The 23,438-nt window shown below is 42.9% G+C and overlaps 1 protein-coding gene across 2 annotated transcripts in view; it reads left to right on the forward strand.

Moving 5' to 3' along the window:
• SMIM24 (small integral membrane protein 24) overlaps positions 1-23,438 on the forward strand; it is a 283,770-nt gene that overhangs the window by 130,440 nt on the left and 129,892 nt on the right. Inside the window, exon 1 of one of the 2 annotated variants that reach the window (XM_063915459.1) lies at positions 202-427. The exons of the other annotated variant lie outside the window; for it this stretch is intronic. Within the exon in view, the coding sequence (XP_063771529.1) occupies positions 367-427 (61 nt within the window). The 5' untranslated portion in view covers positions 202-366. Of the gene's footprint in view, positions 1-201; positions 428-23,438 lie in introns of those variants that run through there. 2 annotated transcript variants of the gene reach the window in all.

Here is a 23,438-nt window from a genome sequence, read left to right on the forward strand (position 1 = left end):
ATAGTGATGTAAGCGTGTACACAATAATGATTGTAAATATCAATAATAAACAATAAAAGGTAAAAAGGAAAATAATACTCATGTGCTATAATTGTTTTGAGCAGTCACTGGCTTTATTATAGTGCTGTAGTAGCTATGTTACATACAGTAAGTCCAGAAGGGAATGGGTTACCTTGTTACTGAAACACCAGGATGGAGTGGATTTTACCCCCTGTACTGCCATAAAAATGTAGATTACTGAGTGATTAATAGAGCACAAAAGAGAAACAACACTGGGAGTATATTCTGTGTAAGATTCAGCATCAGAACATTCACACTCTTTGAGACTTGTGCTGTCACCGTTAAAAGATCACATTATTGTCCACCATGATCACTTTCAGTACCATCCTCGGTCTGCTGCTTGTTATTTCTACAAATGCACAGCAAGGTAAGATAGATAAGTTCCATGTGTAATGTTGTTACCTTAACTTGCTTTGCTTATGGGTATTGCTTACTGAGGGGGCCTAGTTGAAACCTGAACGCAACAGCAAATGTATTCTCTAATGGGCAAAACCATGTGCACTTTTAAAGGGGGTGGGGGGCATATAACATGTGAAGAGAGAGTTAGATTTGGGTGGGATGTGTTTAAGCTGAAATGTAAATTGCAGTGTAAAAATTAAGCAGCCAGTATTTACCTTACACAGAAACAAAATAAGCCAGCCAAATCTAACTCTCTCTGCAAATGTTATATCTGCCACACCTGCAGTGCACATGGTTTTGCCCATTAGAGCACAAATTTGCTGCTTCGATCATGTCTGAATTAGGCCCTGGAGAAGATGTAGTGTTGAATACAAATGTTATACAACTGCTCCTGCATTGCATGCACAGAACCATGCGGGTTATTCAGAGTTGTTAGCAATTGGTCAAAACCATGTTGCACTGCAGGTGGGGCAGATACAACGTGCAGAGGGAGTTAGATTTGGGTGGCGTGTGTTCCAACTGAAATCTAAATTGCAGTGTAAAAATAAAGCAGCCAGATTTTGCCATGCACAAAAGCAATATAACCCACCCATATCTAAATCTATCTGCCCGTGTTACATCTGCCCCCCCCCCCTCCGCACGGCTATATGGTTTTGCCCAATTGCTAACTTTTCTGTCTTGCTATCAACTTTGGATAACCCCATATATGTGGATTGTCGCCTACATGACAAGTTGTATGCCTCTATGCCACTGCACTACCCCATCCACTTTAGTTTCATAGCCATTATGTGATAGCAGATAAACTAAACCTTGGAGAGTGATAAAGTGGGGAGAGATAACTACCAACCATCCAGCTCCTCACATTTTTTAAACACAGGGTGGGCTGTACTAAAGGCAAAATGCGTTTTCAGGGCTTTTATTTCCATATCAGAAGAGCTGTCCTTTGCAATACTAATCACATATGTTAGTACATATGCGATTAGTATCATTGCGGTAAGTGGCGGGATGTACAGCAATTGCTTGGTACATCCCGCCAACTGCCTGTAACATGGCAGTTAGGAGCTGATTTGCTGGTACTTTATCTCTCTACACTTTATTTCTCTCAAAGGCTTGGTACATCTGCCCCTAAGTCGTGTACCACCCTGTATAACCTGTAGATGTATGCAACCATCTCTGGAGCATGTAAAAACATGCAAGATCTATGCCCCAGACTGTGAGGAATGAAAAGATATTCACTGCTGTTCTGCTAAGCAGGGCAGCAAGTGACAGTAGGAAACTGCCCATAGCTACCAATCAGCTGCTAAATATCTTTTATTTAGCACAGTGCATAAAATGAATGAAGCTGACAAAGCCAATCCCAAGGCCAAAGTTTGAGGACTTTAGAATCAAGATGGGACTGTGTTAGAGAAGCAGTTGTTGAGTGGGGGTGTTAGATTTATGGTATATAATTTTAATGTTTCTACGGCTGTTCTCAACTGTGTTAATTATACCGTATTTGCAGATATCATCAGTGGTCAGCTGCTGATAAAGTAGGCTGGCCATACTAGCCCTTTAAACTGGGACACTCATGAATTACACAGGTTTGGTGGCTGGCTCACTTCAAGCCTGCATGTCAGCTAGTTTTATTCATCCACAGAACCGGTGTAATTCATGAGCGTCCAAGTTTAAAGGGCTAGTATGGACAGCCTAAATAAAGTTAGGTTTAAAAGTAGGTAGCTAGGTGGCCTGTTTATCCAGACTCTGATATAGAAGGTGTTCCTTCTTTCCTCTATTCCTTATTGAACGCAGCATGTTTAGTTTGCAACATGTGTTTGATTGGTATGTGACCAGCATACCACTCATCGGGATCCCGGCTGTCACATTACCGACGCCGGGATCCCGACTGGGGCACCATACCGCCGCCGGTATACCAGCAAGGAAGGTGATTCCCCCTCTATGGGTGTCCACGACACCCATAAAGGGAGACTAGAACCTATGGTGAGCCTAGCTTGCCATCTAGCCCGCAGCGTGGTGAGCATAGCAAGCACGCAAGGTGCTTAATTGTGCGCCCCCCCCCCCTGCCAGCATTCCACTGCTCGGGATGCCAATGTCGGTATACTGACCTTCGGTATCCCATGCGGCGGTATACCATACAGATCTCGTTTGATCCTGTTTTTGCAGAAATAAAGAGTTCCTGTTTGGTTATACTTTCTGTTGCTCCCAGGGGTGGATTTAGGGGTCATGGTGCCCCTAAGCACATCAGAAACGGTCACCCCACGCCTGCCTAATTTTATTATTTTAACTGATAGGTTCTAAACCCTTATTTGATGAATAGCAATTTAATATAATAATAAAAAAGCAATAAACTATGACATTTTCTTTTCTTTTTAATTATGTATGCATATTTACTAAGTAAGACAGCTTACTGGGGCAGTCCTACCAATTTACTCTCTACTCAAGATGCTGTATAGTACAGTAGAGTATAAATATTTTGCAGTTACTTGTAAATTTTGGTCTGATGCTACTAAATCAAGCATCCCCTAAGAAGTGACGCCCCTAGGCATGTGACTTACTATACAGCATATCTGCTAACAATTATGCAACTGCAGCATATATATTCATGTTCTACACAGAGCGCAGCAAGAGTAAATATTGTACTGTGGCAAAATTAATATAGGGAACTACTGTATGGCTCTGTGTGGGGCTGGAGGGATCTGCCCTTAAAGGGAAGAAAAAGGAAATGTGACAACACCTTATGCTGGGTACACACTAGATGACGAGTGTGCCCAGCCCCACTGGGCGACTGGACCTTGCATTGGCCAGTGCATACACACTTGCCAATGCAGGGTGGCGAGGAAGCAACATGGGATGCCATGCTGTACTCTGCAGCATGGCATTGTTAGCTATGTCTTCTATTGGCCCTGCATAAACTCGCCTCCCACAATTTCACTATCCATTAATAGCACTGCTATCTCCTCTAGCCCCTAAGTGCACTGTCTTGGAGTATTCCCTGACTGCTCCCTCTCCTTCAAACCACACTTTCAGTACCCGTCACAAACCTGCCGTTTCCATCTCAAAAACATATCCAGGGTCAGACCCTTTCTCACCCAGGATGTTACTAAGACACTCATCCACTCACTGGTCATCTCCAGATTGGACTACTGTAATCTCTTCCTATCTGGCATCCTTGACAAATACCTCTCTCCACTCCAATCTGTTCTCAATGCTACTGCCTGTCTCATCTTCTTCACCAAACGTACTACATCCACCTCCCCTATCTTGCAGAACTTTCACTGGCTACCCATCCCATTCAGAATCCAATTCAAGCTTCTCACACTTACCTACAAAGCCCTCACCCACACTTCTCCCTCTTACATCTCTGACCTTATCTGTCTTTATACTCCCGCCCATCCTCTTCGCTCTGCTAATGCACACCAGCACTCCTGCCAACTGATTATCTCCTCCTGCTCCTATCTACAAGGGTTTGCATGTGCTGCTCCCTATCTTTGGAATTCTCTACCTCTCGGCATCTGACTCTCCACCTCTCTACAAAACAGGCTATACAAATATCCCACAGCCGCAGAGTTTTCCTATTCAATTAAAGGACCGAAAATGAGACACAGTGATTTCTATAAAAATCACTGCGACTTTTTTTCACGCACCCCCTTGCTCTGGGATTGCTGACTCCAAAGTGCCATTGGAGAAGTCAGGAGTGTCTCCAGGAAGTGAGGTCACCACCAGCCTGGCCATGTGCTAGACCTTCATATTGTGTACAGGTATAAATACGGCTACTCTTCTTCACTGACCCTATCCCCATGATGAAGTCAAACTGCTGACGAAACGCGTTGGGCTGCTACACCTGAGACCTCTTTATGGACAGATAAGCTCTTTCAATTTAACATTCCTGTACGTTTGCATTTTTACCATTATTGGATTTATATAAAAAACAGGATGTATCCGATTGCATATAAGGACTGATAAGCTTGGACAGATAAGCTTTTTTAATATAACATTCCTGTACGTTTGCACTTTTACCATTATTGGATTTACATGGAAAAGAGGATGTATCCGGTTGTATATACGGATTGATAACCTTTAATTCTTGTTTTTATTCTGTACGCTTGCATTTTTACCATTTGTCTTTTATATGTTTTATATGTTGTATTAAAAATACGTGAAAAACCTTTAGATAATCCCTGTTGGTGGATTTTTATTGAGGATTTGCTTATCCTTAGGAGGTTTTTTAGATACAACTGCATTTTATGGTGGAATATGGTCTAACAACTGTACGCGCTATGTTATTTCTGTTCTATTTCTTTCCACATATTTAAACTGGTCATGTGACCGAAGACATTGTGTGTATCAGATAAGTGACGTCCATACATTACCACTTGGTTCACTCTATATTATTATTTAAACACTAAATAGGCGCCCTTGTCTCCGCTAGTTCTATTTTCATAGTGTATATGTGCTATCCAAACACATATCATATTGTTTAAGGTTGCTGCCATCCACTAATTGGAGAAGTGTTTTTTTTTACTTTTTGCATTATTTTCACTCATTCATCTTTATATCACATAATTCACTTGCACTTAGTGCTCACCTAAAAGTTACTTGTGCGCCCCCGTATCTATTGTTTATATATATATATATATATATATATGTATGTTGCAAAGGTGCGGCACTCATACCAAAAAATGAACACTCGAAAACCGTGGTCAGGTTTGTATCATCGACGTTTCAATATTTTCATATTGTCATCAGGATATCAAACAAAGTTACAACATACCTTATAAGCATGTCCACCCCCAGTGAAATGCTGGCGTCAGGGCCGGGACTGCACACCCTCCCTGGCGCCGCGCTGATTGGTGACGTCATCCTGATCGGACCGTACACCTGTGTGAAAAACTTAACCTCTCACCATCCAAAATTATACAATACAGCTACAGGAGTTAAAAAGATATAACACTGGCAATATTTCACATTTTGAAAAGTAACTAAGTTGATAAGGCGGATCAAATATTACGGAGAATATGTACATGATTTATACTAGATCATTGAGAACGTGTCTTAATAAACATTACTAAAACCATACTACAACAATGGTAATGTTAAACTAGAATCAAATAAGAAATTTCTGAATGTCATGCACTGCAGACCTGGATGGAAAAAATTACCGTAAATTTGCATACGAAATGTTATCATTTAACCCTTTGGGATGGATGACATTCAAACGGTGTATCCATCTGGCTTCACACCTTAATAACTCTAATGAACGATTACCCCCTCTTCTGTTTAATGGGACCGTGTCGATCATTCTATACCGGAGACTTGATAAGGAGTGTCTGGCTTCCGCAAAGTGGCGAGCGTCCTAGTGATGTCTGTTTTAACTAAGATGTCCTAGAAGCCTTAGACTCAAAGAACAATTTGGCTCCAATGATGCCATCAAGGACGGTTCCATACCATCACAGTTAAAGAAGTTTTGTCCGCGATCACATTATGACTCGCCATCTACTAATCCTACCATTAAGACCTTTATGAGACTGTTGGATGAAGGGGTCGGTTCCTCTATTAAGAACTGTAATTCTCATCCTAATCTTACACCGGTGGAACGACAAGCACTCAAAACCCTAGCAAATAATAAAGATTTGATTATTCGCCAGGCGGATAAAGGAGGAGCCATCGTCCTTCAGGACTATGCTGATTATCATAAAGAAGCATTACGTCAATTGTCAGATTCATCAGTTTACGTTAAATTGGCTAAAGACCCCACTAAAAGTTGTAGAAAGGAATTGTATAATCTCCTTCTGTTAGCCTTGGATGTAGGATTAATAACAGAGGAATTAAAGGTGGTGTTATATCCAGACTCCCCTATTATACCAATTTTCTATACAATCCCCAAGGTACACAAGTGCTTGGACCCCCCTCCGGGGCGTCCCATAGTGTCAGCCCGAGGGTCTCTGTTTCAACCGGTCGCCACGTATCTTGATTCCATCTTACAACCCTTGATTCAAAGTGAAGCGACATTTCTTTTGGACACCACTACTTTTTTGAAGAAGTTGCAAATTGTCCCTATATTCGATGACGACTGTTGGCTAGTTGGCATAGATGTTGTTAATTTATATACTTCAATTCCTCACAATTTTGGTTTGCACACTTTACGCATTTTTCTTGAATCAAAGAGTGTTTTTTCTAGCGATATAATTAACAGCATTTTGCAGTTGTTTGAGCCCATCTTGTACAATAATTACTTTCTCTATGATAACGATTTTTACCTTCAGGTACAGGGCTGTGCCATGGGTAGTTCCATGGCACCGTCCTATGCCAACATAGTAATGTTTTTTGTAGAGCAATTGGTGTTCTTTGCTGAAAGCGAGATTAAACAACATATCTCCCTATTTTTAAGGTACATAGATGACCTCTTTGTAATTTGGAGGGGAGATATTGATATACTTCGCACATTACTTGAAATGCATAATACGACTGATAATCCTATCAAATTTACTTATACTTTCAGCAAGGTGTCACTTGATTTTCTTGATGTGCATATTTCCATCGTTGACCAGGTTATTCACACCAGCCTTTTTTCCAAAGCTGCGGATATGAATACTCTTTTACAAGCACAGAGTTGTCACCCTAGTGCCCTTATTAATGGGCTTCCTTATTCTCAAAAGCTGAGAGCTTTTCGTATCAACAGTGACTCCAGCATGGCCATTGAACAGATTGATTCAATGGTCAAAATTTTTTTGGAACGGGGCTATAGTGCTAGATCTTTGGAAATTTGCAAACAAAAAGTGTTAGCTCTGGACAGAGAATCTTTGCTGAGTAGCTCTACAGCTGCTAGTAGTACATGTCCCAAATCGTTACCTTGGGTAAATAAGTTCAATGTAGCATCACCAGCCATTATTAAAACGGCAAAATCATTATGGCCAATGATACAGAGTGATGCCAAACTTAACTTAAAAGAACACAGACTTATGCCCTTTTATTCACGGGGCCGTAATTTAAAGGACATCTTAGTTAAAACAGACATCACTAGGACACCTTTGAAGCAAACCACTTTTTTGAGTAACACACGTGTGGGTTGCTTTAAATGCACCTGCACAACTTGCCAGTTCATGCTCACAGGCGATTCATTTAGTCATCCCCATTCGGGGAAAGTATATAAAATCTTACATTATTTTACCTGCAACTCTTCTTTTGCAGTGTACCAATTAATTTGCCCTTGTGGGCTATGTTACATCGGTAAGACCGAGACTAAATTTAAGGAACGTATGAGCAACCATAGTGCAGCCATACGGGCAGCATTAGTGTCTGGCATAAGCGACCAACCGGTCGCTCGCCACTTTGCGGAAGCCAGACACTCCTTATCAAGTCTCTGGTATAGAATGATCGACACGGTCCCGTTAAACAGAAGAGGGGGTAATCGTTCATTAGAGTTATTAAGGTGTGAAGCCAGATAGATACACCGTTTGAATGTCATCCATCCCAAAGGGTTAAATGATAACATTTCGTATGCAAATTTACGGTAATTTTTTCCATTCAGGTCTGCAGTGCATGACATTCAGAGATTTCTTATTTGATTCTAGTTTAACATTACCATTGTTGTAGTATGGTTTTAGTAATGTTTATTAAGACACGTTCTCAATGATCTAGTATAAATCATGTACATATTCTCCGCAATATTTGATCCGCCTTATCAACTTAGTTACTTTTCAAAATGTGAAATATTGCCAGTGTTATATCTTTTTAACTCCTGTAGCTGTATTGTATAATTTTGGATGGTGAGAGGTTAAGTTTTTCACCCAGGTGTACGGTCCGATCAGGATGACGTCACCAATCAGCGCGGCGCCAGGGAGGGTGTGCAGTCCCGGCCCTGACGCCAGCATTTCACTGGGGGTGGACATGCTTATAAGGTATGTTGTAACTTTGTTTGATATCCTGATGACAATATGAAAATATTGAAACGTTGATTATACAAACCTGACCACGGTTTTCGAGTGTTCATTTTTTGGTATGAGTGCCGCACCTTTGCAACCTGTACCCCATCATTGTGAGGGCACCGCCGCAGCTATAGCCTGAAGCATGGAGTGCCGGACTTGCGATTCCTATATATATATATATATATATATATATACATATATGTAGCGGTGTGGCTCGGCACTCAAAAGCGGGTATATAGAAGTACTTGCTGCGGTGCCCTCTGTGGATCTATGGTGGGATCCGATATAGTGAGCGTTGAACAGCGCCACTCAGCAGACTGAAGTAATGGATAAAACGTCTTTATTGCGGTCCAAAAATACCGATATGCATTGTGGGTTCAACCAATACTACTGATAACTTCAGAGAGGAATTCTGTCAAATATTATACTCATCACCACCAATTGATATTGATGTAAATTGTTTTATGTATGGTCAATATATTTATGTAATTGCGTCATAGACGTTAAAACAATGTCAATTGATCCATTGTTCATTTTATAATAACAATTCTCTGTATATATGATGGTGATGAACTCTTGACTGATACGGTGGTTGTAGATATGGATATAACCCTTAAGATCCTTTTTCTTCTTTTATGCTAATTATCGTACAGTACCTTTCCTAACAGGAGGTATTTCTCGAAGGTGAAGCTCTTAATCTATTAGCGCATAACAAGGTCTTAAAATACATTATATATATATATATATACTGTTTATATATATATATATATATATATATATATATATACTGTGTGTATATATATATATATATATATATATATATACTGCTCAAAAAAATAAAGGGAACACTAAAATAACACATCCTAGATCTGAATGAATGAAATATTCTTATTAAATACTTTGTTCTTTACATAGTTGAATGTGCTGACAACAAAATCACACAAAAATGATCAATGGAAATCAAATTTATTAACCCATGGAGGTCTGGATTTGGAGTCACTCAAAATTGAAGTGGAAAAACACACTACAGGCTGATCCAACTTTGATGTAATGTCCTTAAAACAAGTCAAAATGAGGCTCAGTAGTGTGTGTGGCCTCCACGTGCCTGTATGACCTCCCTACAATGCCCGGCCATGCTCCTGATGAGGTGGCGGATGGTCTCCTGAGGGATCTCCTCCCAGACCTGGACTAAAGCATCCGCCAACTCCTGGACAGTCTGTGGTTCAACGTGGCATTAGTGGATGGAGCGAGACATGATGTCCCAGATGTGCTCAATTGGATTCAGGTCTGGGGAACGGGCGGGCCAGTCCATAGCATCAATGCCTTCGTCTTGCAGGAACTTCTGACACACTCCAGCCACATGAGGTCTAGCATTGTTTTGCATTAGGAGGAACCCAGGGCCAACCGCACCAGCATATGGTCTCACAAGGGGTCTGAGGATCTCATCTCGGTACCTAATGGCAGTCAGGCTACCTCTAGCGAGCACATGAAATGCCACCCCACACCATTACTGACCCACTGCCAAACCGGTCATGCTGGAGGATGTTGCAGGCAGCAGAACGTTCTCCTTGGCGTCTCCAGATTCTGTCACGTCTGTCACATGTGCTCACTGAGAACCTGCTTTCATCTGTGAAGAGCGCAGGGCGCCAGTGGCAAATTTGCCAATCTTGGTGTTCTCTGGCAAATGCCAAACGTCCTGCACGGTGTGGGGCTGTAAGCACAACCCCCACCTGTGGACGTCGGGCCCTCATACCATCCTCATGGGCCAGTATTTACTAAAAGTCCGAGTTTGATCGATTTGTGTTTTTTTTCTAAGTCCCAATCCGGGAATTCACTAAGCACCAATCTTCACAGTGTTTGGTCTATTCGTAATGGTTTGAATGACAACGTCCCGAAATACGAATGAATAGACCATCGGTCAAACGCGGCTGTTATTTCATAGAATACGGGAATTCACTATTCATTCGTATTTGGGTGTTAGACTCTGAGGGCTCAAATGCGGTCGTATTTTTTTGCGATTCGTTAAAAAAAGCGGCAAAAAAATAGACCTGCTTTTTTTCAGTCGTGTTTACATGTGTTGCAAATAAAAAATCACTCACACCTGAATTAGGATGCCTATAAAAGGATGTTAGGCCCGTTTCAATACACCTACACTCAGCAGGACTGTGGGCCAGTGATCTTTTGTGTGCTGTGGGATTCCTCAGACTCAGACATCAGCCTGTAAGTACCCAGGGCCAAGAAACTCAACATGGTCAGCAGGGTTGTACAGGTTCCGCGGAGGCTGCGCAGGCCTCGTTTTTTTAGGGGGCGTTTAAACTTGAACGCATTGTCCGATGATAAGGTCATACAGATGTTCCGTCTAAATCGTAACAACATTTTCCGTCTGTATGACCTTGTCAAACTGGGCCTAGACCCTGAGACAGCACGCTCTCGCCCTGTCTCAGGCCTGCACAAACTCCTGGCTGTGTTGCACTTTATGGCTACTGGCAGCTTTCAGGCTGTGTCTGGGGATGTCATAGGAATCTCACAGCCCACATTTTCCAGAATCTTAACACAGGTGATGTATAACTAACAACCACTTCTGTTTTGTGTTTGTTTTAATTTTTCGGTGGCCAGTTCTGTCCTAAAATCTCAAGTTTATTGTTCTTTAAAATGTTCACACAGGTTTTGGCTGTTTTGCAGCCACACATCGAGGCCTCAATCTGCTTCCCTACCCAGGAGTCTCAGTGGCATGCCGTCAGGGTAGATATCTATGAGCTGGCTGGCATGCCCAATGTGCTTGGAGCCATAGATTGCACACACATTCAGCTGAGAGCACCTAGGGGCAGGCAGCACATACATACAAACCGCCATTTTCAACACTCCACAAATGTGCAGGTGGTTTGTGATGCAAATCTCAAAATAATGAGTGTTGTTGCTGGTTACCCTGGGGGCTGCCATGACTCCTTCATCCTCAGTCAGTCATCCCTCTTTGATAAGTTTGAGGACGGACAAATGCCAGATGGATGGCTGCTGGGTATGTAATTTGATATGTGTAGGCCTGCGTATACTTTGCCCAAATACAGGTGCAGATGTATTAACCTGTAGAAGGCATAAGGAAGTGAGAAACCAGTAATCTGTGCAAGGTGATAAAGGCACCAGCCAATCTGCTCCAATATGTAAATGAACATTTAGGATCAGATTGTCTGCTGCCTTTATTACCTTGCACATATCACTGGTTTTTCACTTCCTTATGCCTTCTACAGGTTAATACATCTGCCCCACAGTGTGTTACTTATGCGTTGCTGTATCTTCACATGAATCACGTTACTATATCTGTCTTTAAGGTGATGGAGGATATGGCTGTTTCTCTTGGCTTCTAACTCCATTGTCCCGACCTGATACCCCTGCTGAACACAATTTCAATCATGCACATAAGTCCACGCGGAATGTGATAGAAAGATGTTTTGGTGTGCTGAAATCTAGGTTTCGGTGTCTGGATAAGTCTGGTGGACTTTTGTTGTATAGTCCCTCCAAGGTGACTCAAATTGTGTTCTGCTGCTGCTTTCTTCATAACATGTGTTTGCAACAACATCTGCCACATGTTGAGGAGGAGGAGGAGGAGGAGGAAGAAAGCAGCCAGCAAGCAGAGGAATTAGAGACATCTGGTGATACTTGGAGTACTGATGTAGGGAGGCAGGTTAGGCAACACATCATCAATAGCTATTTCTAAGGTAAGCTTGGTTTGCTTATTTCATTTGTTGCGTCTTCATAAATAGCTGTTTTGTTTTTTTGGTCAAAATCCATTACTCAGAATGTGTCTGTCTCCTTGACACATACAAACATACCCTCGCTATATGGTCAACAAATGTTGCATGTGTATTGTGTGTCTTTTTAATATCAAAACCACAGATTATGAGTGGCATGCATTAAGTCTGGATAAGTGTTTGAAATCTTACAGTGCTAATTTCTTACAAGCCCACATCATCCATTTAGTAATGCACAGGTTCACAAACTCGGCCCCCAGGCCCACACACAGTGCATGTTTTTCTCGTAACCCAGTAGAAGCACAGGTGTATGAATTACTCACAGACATATGTAAAAAGGTTCACAGGTGGAGCTAATTATGTCACTTGTGATTCTGTGAGTAGACCTGCAAAACATGCACTGTGTGGGTTCCTGATGGCCGAGTTTGAGAACCTGTGTTCCCAAAAAACTATCCTCAACATATAATATGTTTGCCTTGAGGAATACATGTGTCCCTATGTGTGACGCAACATCATATTTAAGACTCACAAACTTACTGTAATCAGGATTAATTTATTTCCTAATGTTTGATGCTGGAAACTTGATGATGTGTAAGTAAATACACAGTTTGCCACACATATACATTATTATAAACAGTTTTTTTTTGTAAAAGTACATATTTGTTTGTTTCAGCATCATGTGTAAAAACATGTTTAATAATTTTTAGCACACACAAACCTGTCCCAACAATACTGACATTCATTTGTACAATGTTTTTCCAAAAAAACAAAGGCAACATATTACAAGCTTTTTATGCCACTCAATTGTGTTAATATTGTAATGTTGTATAGATAAGATAGCTAAGATATGTATCACTAACATTGTAATTTGGATTGTCTGCAGGCAAAGAGAATGATTGGAATCTAGAAAGAGTAATGATTAGAAAAAAATCAAGTGGTCAGTTTACTTCCTGCTAAAGACATTCTGCCTGGCTGGCAATTATTGTATCTGCAGGCAAAGAGAATGATTGGAATCTAGAAAGAGTAATGATTAGAAAAAAATCAAGTGGTCAGTTTACTTCCTGCTAACATGTATGTGTGGCTCCATCAACATTTTCCTCCTCCAATACCCAAAATAAATGAAAAGGAATAAATGTGCGTACTATTTTTCTCAATTAATTTGGTGCACTTATAATTAATGATGTTTAAAAAAGGGGCAAGGAGCTAAGTGTGATATTTTGTAAAGCATCAAAAACACTTGCTAACTTTAATTATCACAAATGTCTAACTTTTTTTTTAAACGTTTTTTTTGGTGGCTGCTTGTCCTGTCCTTTGCCTTTAGCACTGTCATGTTGGCGTGCTCTGGTGGACCGTCTTGGTGGTGATGAGACTGGCGTGATATTTGGAGTAGTCGTACCAGAACTGCTGGTTGTTTGCTGTTGGTGCATGCATCTGAGTGTTTCATTCAGGTTAGTGAGGGTGGCATTGAGTTCACGTGTAGCAGCATTTTGATTGTCTACTATTCTGAATAAGATTTCATTAATCTTTTGACTGTTTTGAAAAATGCTCATATAACTTTGCTGTTGTCTGTGCTGTTCTTCCATTATGCGCTGTAAGTTGGCCATGACCTGTGTAATGTCTGTACGCATGAGTTCCATGGTATTGCCTATTCTGGTTGTTTGCTCATTTTGTTCACTCAGATTTCTTGAGATTCTTCTGAGGTGAGATGGTAGGCTTGCAAACATTTGTGTCTGCTTACGCAGGCAATCTTCATTAGTGGCCTACTGTCTAGCCCAAATAGTCCAAAACACATGATCAGGGCCTTGTGTTCCTGGTGTTGTTGGGCTGTGTTGTGGTGGGGGTGGTGTGCTTTGCAGTGGTGGTGTACTCACAGGTGCTGGGGGGCTCATTCCTTGCATTAATGGCTGCATTTCTAAGATGTTTGTCTTCTCCATGTCACTCTGTTGGTGTTGTTGCGGAGGGATGCTGTTCCGAGGACTCAAAGCTGAAATGTTAAACATATCTCCGTTAGCGATCCATATGGTTGTGAAATGAAAACAAAACACTACACATGGAACACATGTCATTCACTGTTGCTTTCAACTATTCTGCCTAGCAACATCATCACTCATTGCTTAAATACATACATATGCCTGCTTGTGGCAAATGTGTCTGGTTACTTAATTGTGAAAGCAAACACTTTAGTTTTATTGTAGCTCACACATACTCCAGCATAAAATAAACATTGTAATACATAATGTGTTACCTTATAGCTTTGTTCAGACAAACATAGTAATGTTTTTGTAGGTATTTTGCAATGTTGCCTTAAGCACACATGAGATTTTTGGAAAAACAAACTTACTTTTTACAAACAAACCAACATGCTTTTTTGTTGCAGCATCTTACACCCAATGTCATACTGTATGACTCAAGTGGACATACATATCTTTACTGGATGTGGACAAGGCCATTTAGTTTGGATTCCATTTCAGCTTTTACTTACTGCGGTAAGTATTTTTGTTTTGGATGTGTTTGGACTTAATGCGGTTATGACTGATTATGATTATGTCCTGACATTTTACACTTTTTTTCCAGTTTGATACTCACAATCAAGATGAGGGGAGTGTGGATGACGTCTTGGAGGTGTGTCCAAAATTTGGAGTGGGGGGACAGAACATACGGACGATAATCTTCGTGGCGGGGTAGCCTGCTGTGTTTGTGGCGGGACAGACGACCTTGCTTGTTTTTCGGCCACAGGTTTCTTGTGGTGATGTCTAACAGAAGAGCCACTTCTGCTGCTCCATACTTCTTTTGATGGACCTTTTAATGAAAGTGCAATTTTGTTATGCCCATTCCTTTACAAGCATACCCTATACTACAATGGACACTTTACCTGCTTCCGCAGCGTCATCATCATCAGATGTGTTAGGATTTACTGGCCGACGAGTAGTACTGCTTTTTTCCGACACTGTATAAAATGAGATATATTCATAAATCATGCTATTGTGTATACATCCACCCATTATGCTTATAAACATTTATACCTTTAGAAATGCTTGGTTTTTATTTTACATAAACATAAGGAGCAGAAATACCAAAACAAATAATTTAAATTTTAAAAATATGCACTATGGCAACATCAAGACAGGCAAACATGTACAGGACACTGACATAGGCCACAAGTTAAAGGAATGGGTTTTTTTTGGGGGGGGGAGGGGGGGGGAACAAAACAAATTAATTTTGAATTGTTTTTAAAAATAATACAGATGCAATATCTAATTGGCTCTGTGATGTGGCACTCCAAATACACATTACCACTATATGACCACACAAAAAACCAGGAAATGTTAAGATTTTAAAAAATGTAGTATGGTGTCACGGAACAAATAGAAGCAAAAATAAATAAACAAAAAAACTTATATACAAAAAAAACCCTTCTGTAAAGATGACCTTACACATGTAAGTGGTTTACAAACCACTTTCCAGTACTCCAGCCTCTAACATGACAACGACTTATTTTAATTCTAAAAAAACATGGAACACATATATAAAACATAGTCATATTTTTTAAAGAAAAAAACGGGCAAAAGGAAACATTATTGCAGGACAAATCAGAGACACGTCCAAACTACACATGCTAAATATCTGTGTGAAAAACACATGACATACAATAAAGTAAGATGTTACATTGGCTTTTAGCTAACACATGACCCAAAACAATGAATTTGCTAACACACACTTGAAGATGGGAGTAATATGCAACGTCACATGACACAGATTACAAAATACAACTTAGACAAAAAAAAAAAACACATGCTCACCATTCTTCCTTGGCCTATCTGAATCCCGGACATGGGTTGCAGAGACAACTTCAGGAGGTATGACACTCCGCATGGGCTCCTCATACTCCTGATATCTTGCAATATAGGGCTGCCCACCACCGGTTTGCTGAGCCTCCTTGGCCATTTTGGACTTGACACGTCGCTTTATGTCATAGTACCGTTTGCGGCATGTGTCCTCCGTCCGCTTGACCACCCCCTCACTATTGACAGCAGCAACTACTTTCGCCCACAACACCGTCTTCCTCCGTGTTGGCACCTTGGCGGACTCAGGGCCAAATAGCTGCCTCTGATACTTCATCAGCTCACGCACCAATGCCACATTTTCAGCAAAACTAAACTTAACATTCCGCCCAGTCTTAGTAGTGGTGCGTGGCTGCGGAGCACTCTGACTGTCACTGTCACTTGAGGCTGCTGCAGCAACCTCACCCACCTCCTCCACCTCACTAACCTCACTAACACTCACCTCCTCCACCTGACCAACCTCCTCCCCCTCACTCACACCCTCCACCTCTGAGTCACACATAATTGTGTGTGTAAACAGTTAACACAGGAAAAAAAAAAGACAAACAACACACTCCTCCACTACCACTACACAACTCACTCTCACACACACACACACACACACACACACACACACACACTGACAAGGGACTATAAAGAAAAATAACTTGGACTAAAAATGAGACAAAACCACAAAATACAAGACAACAAGAATGACAAGACGACTTTCAAACACAATACCACACTCAGAAATCGCTACCAACACTCCTCTTCAAACCACAAAATCACCTACCTCCACAGCACAACCTCCATCCTCCTCACCCCTAACTAAACCCACGAGGTGCGGACGGTTTGGGGCGTATTTATATGGTTGCGCACAGACACTCCTACCACCTGAAACACAACCAATCACGAACGGGGATGAAAATCGAAACTGAAAGTGAAAATGCGGCCGCGGGAAAAAAAAACCCTGCCGCGTTTAACTTAGTGCAAAAACCTGCAAATCCACCAAAACCACGTACGCAAACGACAATGACGGACGGAAATGTGGAAAAAAAAAAACGACTGGCATCGACATCGGGAAACACGAAAACAATAAACTCGAATGCTTAGTAACTTTGCGTATATGGATTCAAAAAGTTGCATGAAAATGCACCCGATACAAAACGAGTTTAAACAAAACACAAACCGACTCAAACACGAATATTAGTAAATATTGGCCATGGAGTCTGTTTCTGATCATTTGAGTAGACACATGCACATTTGTGGCTTGCTGGAGGTCATTTTGCAGGGCTCTGGCAGTGCTCCTCCTGTTCCTCCTTGCACAAAAGCGGAGGTAGCGGTCCTGCTGCTGGGTTATTGCCCTCCTACAGCCTCCTCCACATCTCCTGATGTACTGGTCTGTCTCCTGGTAGCGCCTCCATGCTCTGGACACTACGCTGACAGACACAGCAAACCTTCTTGCCACAGCTCGCATTGATGTGCCATCCTGGATGAGCTGCACTACCTGAGCCACTTGTGTGGGTTGTAGACTCCGTCTCATGCTACCGCTAGAGTGAAAGCACCGCCAGCTTTCAAAAGTGACCAAAACATCAGCCAGAAAGCATAGGAGCTGAGAAGTGGTCTGTGGTCACCACCTGCAGAACAACTCCTTTATTGGGGGTGTCCTGCTAATTGCCTATAATTTCCACCTGTTGTCTATTCCATTTGCACAACAGCATGTGAAATTGATTGTCAATCAGTGTTGCTTCCTAAGTGGACAGTTTGATTTCACAGAAGTGTGATTGACTAGTTACATTGTGTTGTTTAAGTGTTCCCTTTATTTTTTTTGAGCAGTGTGTGTGTGTGTATATATATATATATATATATATATATATATAGTAATATGGGTACTGGAAATAAGGACTCATGATGCAGGTCTTCCAGTTAAAGCACGGAGTATTTACTGGCATCAGACGTTGTAGAACAGCATACTCAGGCTTAGGTTTGGTCACACTGGTACATAACTGAAAAATAAGCCAACAAACTGAAAAAGTCCTGTCAAAGTCGAAAAATATCATAATACATATGCCTTGTACTAACCCCATGCACATGCCCGCTGCGCGTGCACTCGCTCTGCCGTGAGTGCGCATATCCGCACTTTGCGTAACGGAGCTTCCATGGCCATGCGCCTTGGCGCGTGGTATGTGCATTTACGGTAGAGTTTGTGAGCGTGTTATTAGAACATTACATATTAAACCCACATAGCGTATATTGTAGATATAGTTCCCCTAGACCATAACAGCGAGTATTATTAGTTTAAACAGTTCCTGGACAGAGAGATTCGCCTTTGCATGATAGGAAGGGTCAGATAAAGGTTGGAAGGTGATGTCTAGTATCCAGCTGTAGGGTATTTTGAGGGTAACATTCCGGTGTTAGTTAGAGAAAGATCGCTTGTTCCTGCGTATAGTTATGTACAAAAGTAGATTATGAACATTAACTGTATTTACTGTAAATTACATATGCGGCGGGAATCCAGAGGATACCACCCACAAGAGCAGTTGGGAAAGACAGCGCCCACCTTTTCAAATCCACCTATGACCTTTGCTGTAATGTGGAGACATATCTCTGTGTCCAATGAACAATGAGATTACAGTGACCATTGTATTGTGTATGCATGTTGTGTATATAAGGACCATTGTTGCCTGGCCGGTCAGAAGACTCTAAACGCTATCTGTATGACCAGCGGAGGACCGAGTTCGGGTTGCGCTTGCGAATATTCTCACGTACGTACATTCTCTGTAGCCATTATTTCTGTTTAGATTTACTTGTTAGTCTGTAGTGTATAAACTGTATTGTTTTACCTTTTTGGAATCAATCCACGGAGGCCTTAGAACCCTGTGGTTTAAACTACAAACGGTGTTGTGTTTTCACTTTCCTGCCTGGGCTTTAAAGTAGTTTAACCTGTTTAAGGTGTATAAGCATTGTTAAGGTGTACGCACTGCGGATACTTTGTATCGCCAGCGCTATTTAAGGTTTAAAGGTATAACATCATTGCAGTACTTTGCTGCCAAAGGTTTTGTTATGCACACCAGTGCCTGCAGGAATGTACTGGTGTCAGAACTGTTATGCACACCAGTGCCTGCAGGAATGTACTGGTGTCTGAACGGATAGGTATGCAAAACAAATGAACTCACAGACAGACTGGGGAATATGACATTACGTACACAGAAGGTGATAGGGTAACAAAATACACACAAAGTGAACAGAGAAGCCCAGAGGCTAAGGAACTGGGTGTCTCCCTAGTATTAGTAATGCTCAGATGGGAAAAGCAAGATGTGTTTTAATACGTAGAGAACCCGAAATGCTGTTGCTAAGGGCAACAGCAAAACCCTAAAGGGTTACCAACGGGTGTGGCAGTAAACTCCTTGGTCAGAGATGGAAGGATAGACACAAGGAGAGTCTCCACAATCCTAATCCTCACTTGCAGTGCACAGGTTCAGCTTACTGCCACTAAACTGACACCTGACACCTTGCACAGTGAGACAGGATTTAGGCAGGCAAGTCTTAGAATACAGCCGCAAACTTGCTAAGTTCACAGAGTAGTAAAAGAACCCCAGCAAGCTAAACGACTGACTCCAGTCTTACTGCTAGGTCTGGATTGGCAGAGTGTAGTACCAAATCCCCAGGCCTATTTGCAGTAAGCAACAACAAATACAAAGCTACACAGTACTGGCTAACTTTCAGGAACTGACTAACCAACAAAGATTCAGCAGCATCTGCTTAACCTGAGAAGAGGCCTTATAAAGCAGGTGCTGTCCACGCCCCACTCAGACCTCACAGACTGTGAGCACAAAAACCAGCACCGGATCCCCTGCAGTGCACAGAGCCTGTAACCACTGCACAGCAAAAGACCCGAACCGGAGTATCAGCTGCGCTCAGGTTACTCCGCTAGCACTTGTCTCCCGGTTGCCATGACGACGTGGCAGCACAGGGCAGGAGACCCTAACAGTACCCCCCCTCTGACGAGGGGTCAAAGAACCCCTACCACCGGGTTTATCGGGGAACTGCGAGAAGAAAGAGCGTATCAGTCTGGGGGCATGAAGATCACAACTGCGCACCCACGACCGCTCCTCCGGGCCATACCCCTTCCAGTGCACCAAAAATGACAGCCGACCCCGAACCATCTTGGAGTCAAGAATCCTTTCAACAACAAACTCCCTCTGGCCACGTATCAGAAGAGGGGAAGGTCTTCCACTGGAAGAAGGATTACTAATCGCCCGTTTTAAAAGGGAACAATGAAATGTTTTATTGATACCCAAAGAACGGGGCAGATCTAACTGAAATGCCACCGGATTGATAACCCTGGTGATCTTATAAGGGCCGATGAACCGGGGGCCTAACTTATGAGATGGCTGTCTCAACTTCAAATTCTTGGTAGACAACCAGACGAAGTCTCCTAATTTGAAGCTGCAGGGTCTTTTCCGCTTATCAAAAACCCTTTTGGTCACTAATGACACAGACACAAGGGCTTTCTTCACTTTCAGCCAAATACCTCTAAGGACCGAAACCACATCGGAATCACCAGGTGTGGAGTCCAGGGGGTCAAAAGAATTGGCCTTAGGATGATGCCCATACACACAAAGGAAGGGAGAGATCCCTGTAGCAGAGTGAGCCGCGTTGTTATAGGCAAACTCTGCCATGGACAGATGAGCAACCCAGTCAGTCTGACACTTGGAGACATAACACCTGAGGAACTGCTCCAAGGACTGGTTCACCCTTTCAGTCTGCCCATTAGACTGCGGATGGTAGCCTGACGACAAGCTGACAGAAATCTGGAGATCGGAACAAAATGCCCTCCAGAATTTGGCCACAAACTGGGATCTGCGGTCAGAGACCACATCAAGTGGCAACCCGTGGAGACGCACAACATGCAGCATAAATAATTCAGACAGGCGTCTGGCCGATGGCAGCCCAACCAGTGGAACGAAGTGCGCCATCTTTGAAAACCTGTCAACGACAACCCAGATGGCTGTCATCCCCGAGGATTTGGGCAAGTCCACCACAAAATCCATTGAAATGTGGGTCCATGGCTTAGATGGGATAGAGAGTGGATGTAATGGGCCAACAGGAACCCCTCTAGGAGTCTTATTTCGGGCACAGATGTCACATGCCCGAACCCACTGATCCACATCCTTAGCCACCGAGGGCCACCACACCGCCCTAGATAGCAACTCCCGAGTTCTGGCAATACCCGGGTGACCTGCCGACTTCTTGGCATGGAATTCCAGGAACACTCGTTGTCTTAACCTAGGAGGCACAAACAAAAGACCTACCGGAAGGTCTGGAGGAGCCTGCTCCTGTGCTCTAAGGACTAATGATAAGAGGTCCTGGGTAATGCCCACTTTAATACATGATGGGGACACAATGGGCAACGGCTCCTCGGTGGTCTCCTGGATTGGAGCAAAACTCAGCGAGAGCGCATCAGCCTTGATGTTTTTTGACCCAGGGCGATATGTTATCAAAAAATGAAAGCGAGCAAAAAACAAAGCCCATCGTGCCTGCCTGGCATTGAGACGCTTCGCTGACTCTAAATATGCCAGATTCTTATGGTCGGTGAGAATTGAGACCACAAACTTAGCCCCCTCAAGCCAGTGTCTCCACTCCTCGAGTGCATCCTTAATAGCCAACAATTCCCGGTTACCCACGTCATAATTCATCTCGGCAGGCGAAAATTTACGGGAAAAGTAAGCACAGGGATGAAGGTGATTATCAGACACTCCCATCTGAGAAAGCACTGCCCCAATACCCATCTCAGAGGCATCCACCTCCACCACAAAAGGACGCTCTGGATCTGGGTGTCGCAGCACCTTGGCCGATACAAATGCCCTTTTGAGACGGGCAAAAGCCGCTTTAGCCTCACAAGACCAGTGAGCAACATCCGCCCCTTTCTTAGTGAGTGCCACCAAGGGCGCCACTATAGACGAAAATCCAGCGATAAATCGTCTATTAAAATTTGCAAAGCCCAGGAAACGCTGAAGCGCCTTCAAACTAGTGGGCTGCACCCAATCCAGGACTGCCTGTACCTTGGAACCCTCCATTTGGAAACCTTCTGGGGAGATAATATATCCTAGAAATGCGATTTGCTGAACTTCAAATTCGCACTTCTCCAGCTTCGCCCCAAGCCGGTGGTCTCTGAGTTTCTGGAGGACTAAGCGTACATGCTTCCGATGTTCCTCCAGGGAATGGGAGAAGATTAGGAAGTCATCTAAGTATACAACTAAGAATCTATCCAAATATTCCCTGAGCACATCATTCATGAAATCCTGGAAGACTGCCGGGGCATTACAGAGCCCAAAAGGCATCCCCAAATATTCATAATGCCCTGAGTGGGTATTAAAGGCAGTCTTCCATTCATCCCCCTCTCTTATTCGGATTAGATTGTACGCACCGCGTAGGTCAATCTTAGAAAAAATGGTGGCAGTACGAAGCTGGTCAAACAAGACCGAAATGAGAGGCAGTGGGTATGAGTTTTTAATCGTGATACGGTTCAATTCCCTGAAGTCGATGCAGGGTCGCAACGAACCGTCCTTTTTACCCACGAAGAAGAACCCCGACCCAACTGGAGACTGTGAAGGTCTGATAAATCCCTTAGCCAAGTTCTCCTGAATGTACTCTGCCATAGCCTGAGTCTCAGGACGTGACAGGGAGTACAACCTGCTCTTGGGAAGCTTAGCATTTGGCAACAAATCAATGGCACAGTCATAGGGGCGATGGGGAGGTAGTACCTCTGCAACTTTTTTGGAGAACACGTCCGCAAAATCTGCATAACACCCTGGCAATCCTGGCAAACTTAGCTGCGAGAGCCTGACTGGAAGGCTCAAGCAACTCCTGAAACAATCAGTACCCCAACTAAGAATCTCCCCAGAGACCCAGTCAAATTGAGGATTGTGGGCCCTTAACCAGGGTAACCCCAACACCAATGGGGCAAAAGTACAGACAGTCACATAAAAGGACAATTTTTCAGAGTGTGTGGCTCCAATAAACAAAGAAATCTGGCTAGTGCAAGAGGTCATTTTACCTTGGGATAATGGTTCCCCGTTTAACCCACAAATCTCAATTTCCGATGCCAAGGGTACTAAGGGAACAGAGTGTTTCAGGGCGAATTGGCGGTCCATAAAAACCCCGTCGGCCCCACTGTCCACAAAGGCCTCAGTCTTGACAGTTTGACCGAGGATCTTCAAGGTCACCGGAATGATAAAAGTCTTCTTGGGAAATTCTGACTTCTGGCCTGACAGGATATTTCCCATCACCCTCAGGCTCTGAAGTTTTCCGGCTTTTCTGGGCATGATACTACCACATGACCTTTATTCCCACAGTACAAACACAACCCCTGCTGTCTCCTCAGCGTCTTCTCACGCGAGGAGAGGCGGGTAGCCCAAATCTGCATAGGCTCCTCGGAAAATTCCTCAGAGTCTGAGGTTCCCTTGGGAAAGAAGGAAACCTCAGTC

This window comes from Pseudophryne corroboree, chromosome 1 (assembly GCF_028390025.1).
Source record: "Pseudophryne corroboree isolate aPseCor3 chromosome 1, aPseCor3.hap2, whole genome shotgun sequence".
Taxonomy (NCBI): domain Eukaryota; kingdom Metazoa; phylum Chordata; class Amphibia; order Anura; family Myobatrachidae; genus Pseudophryne; species Pseudophryne corroboree.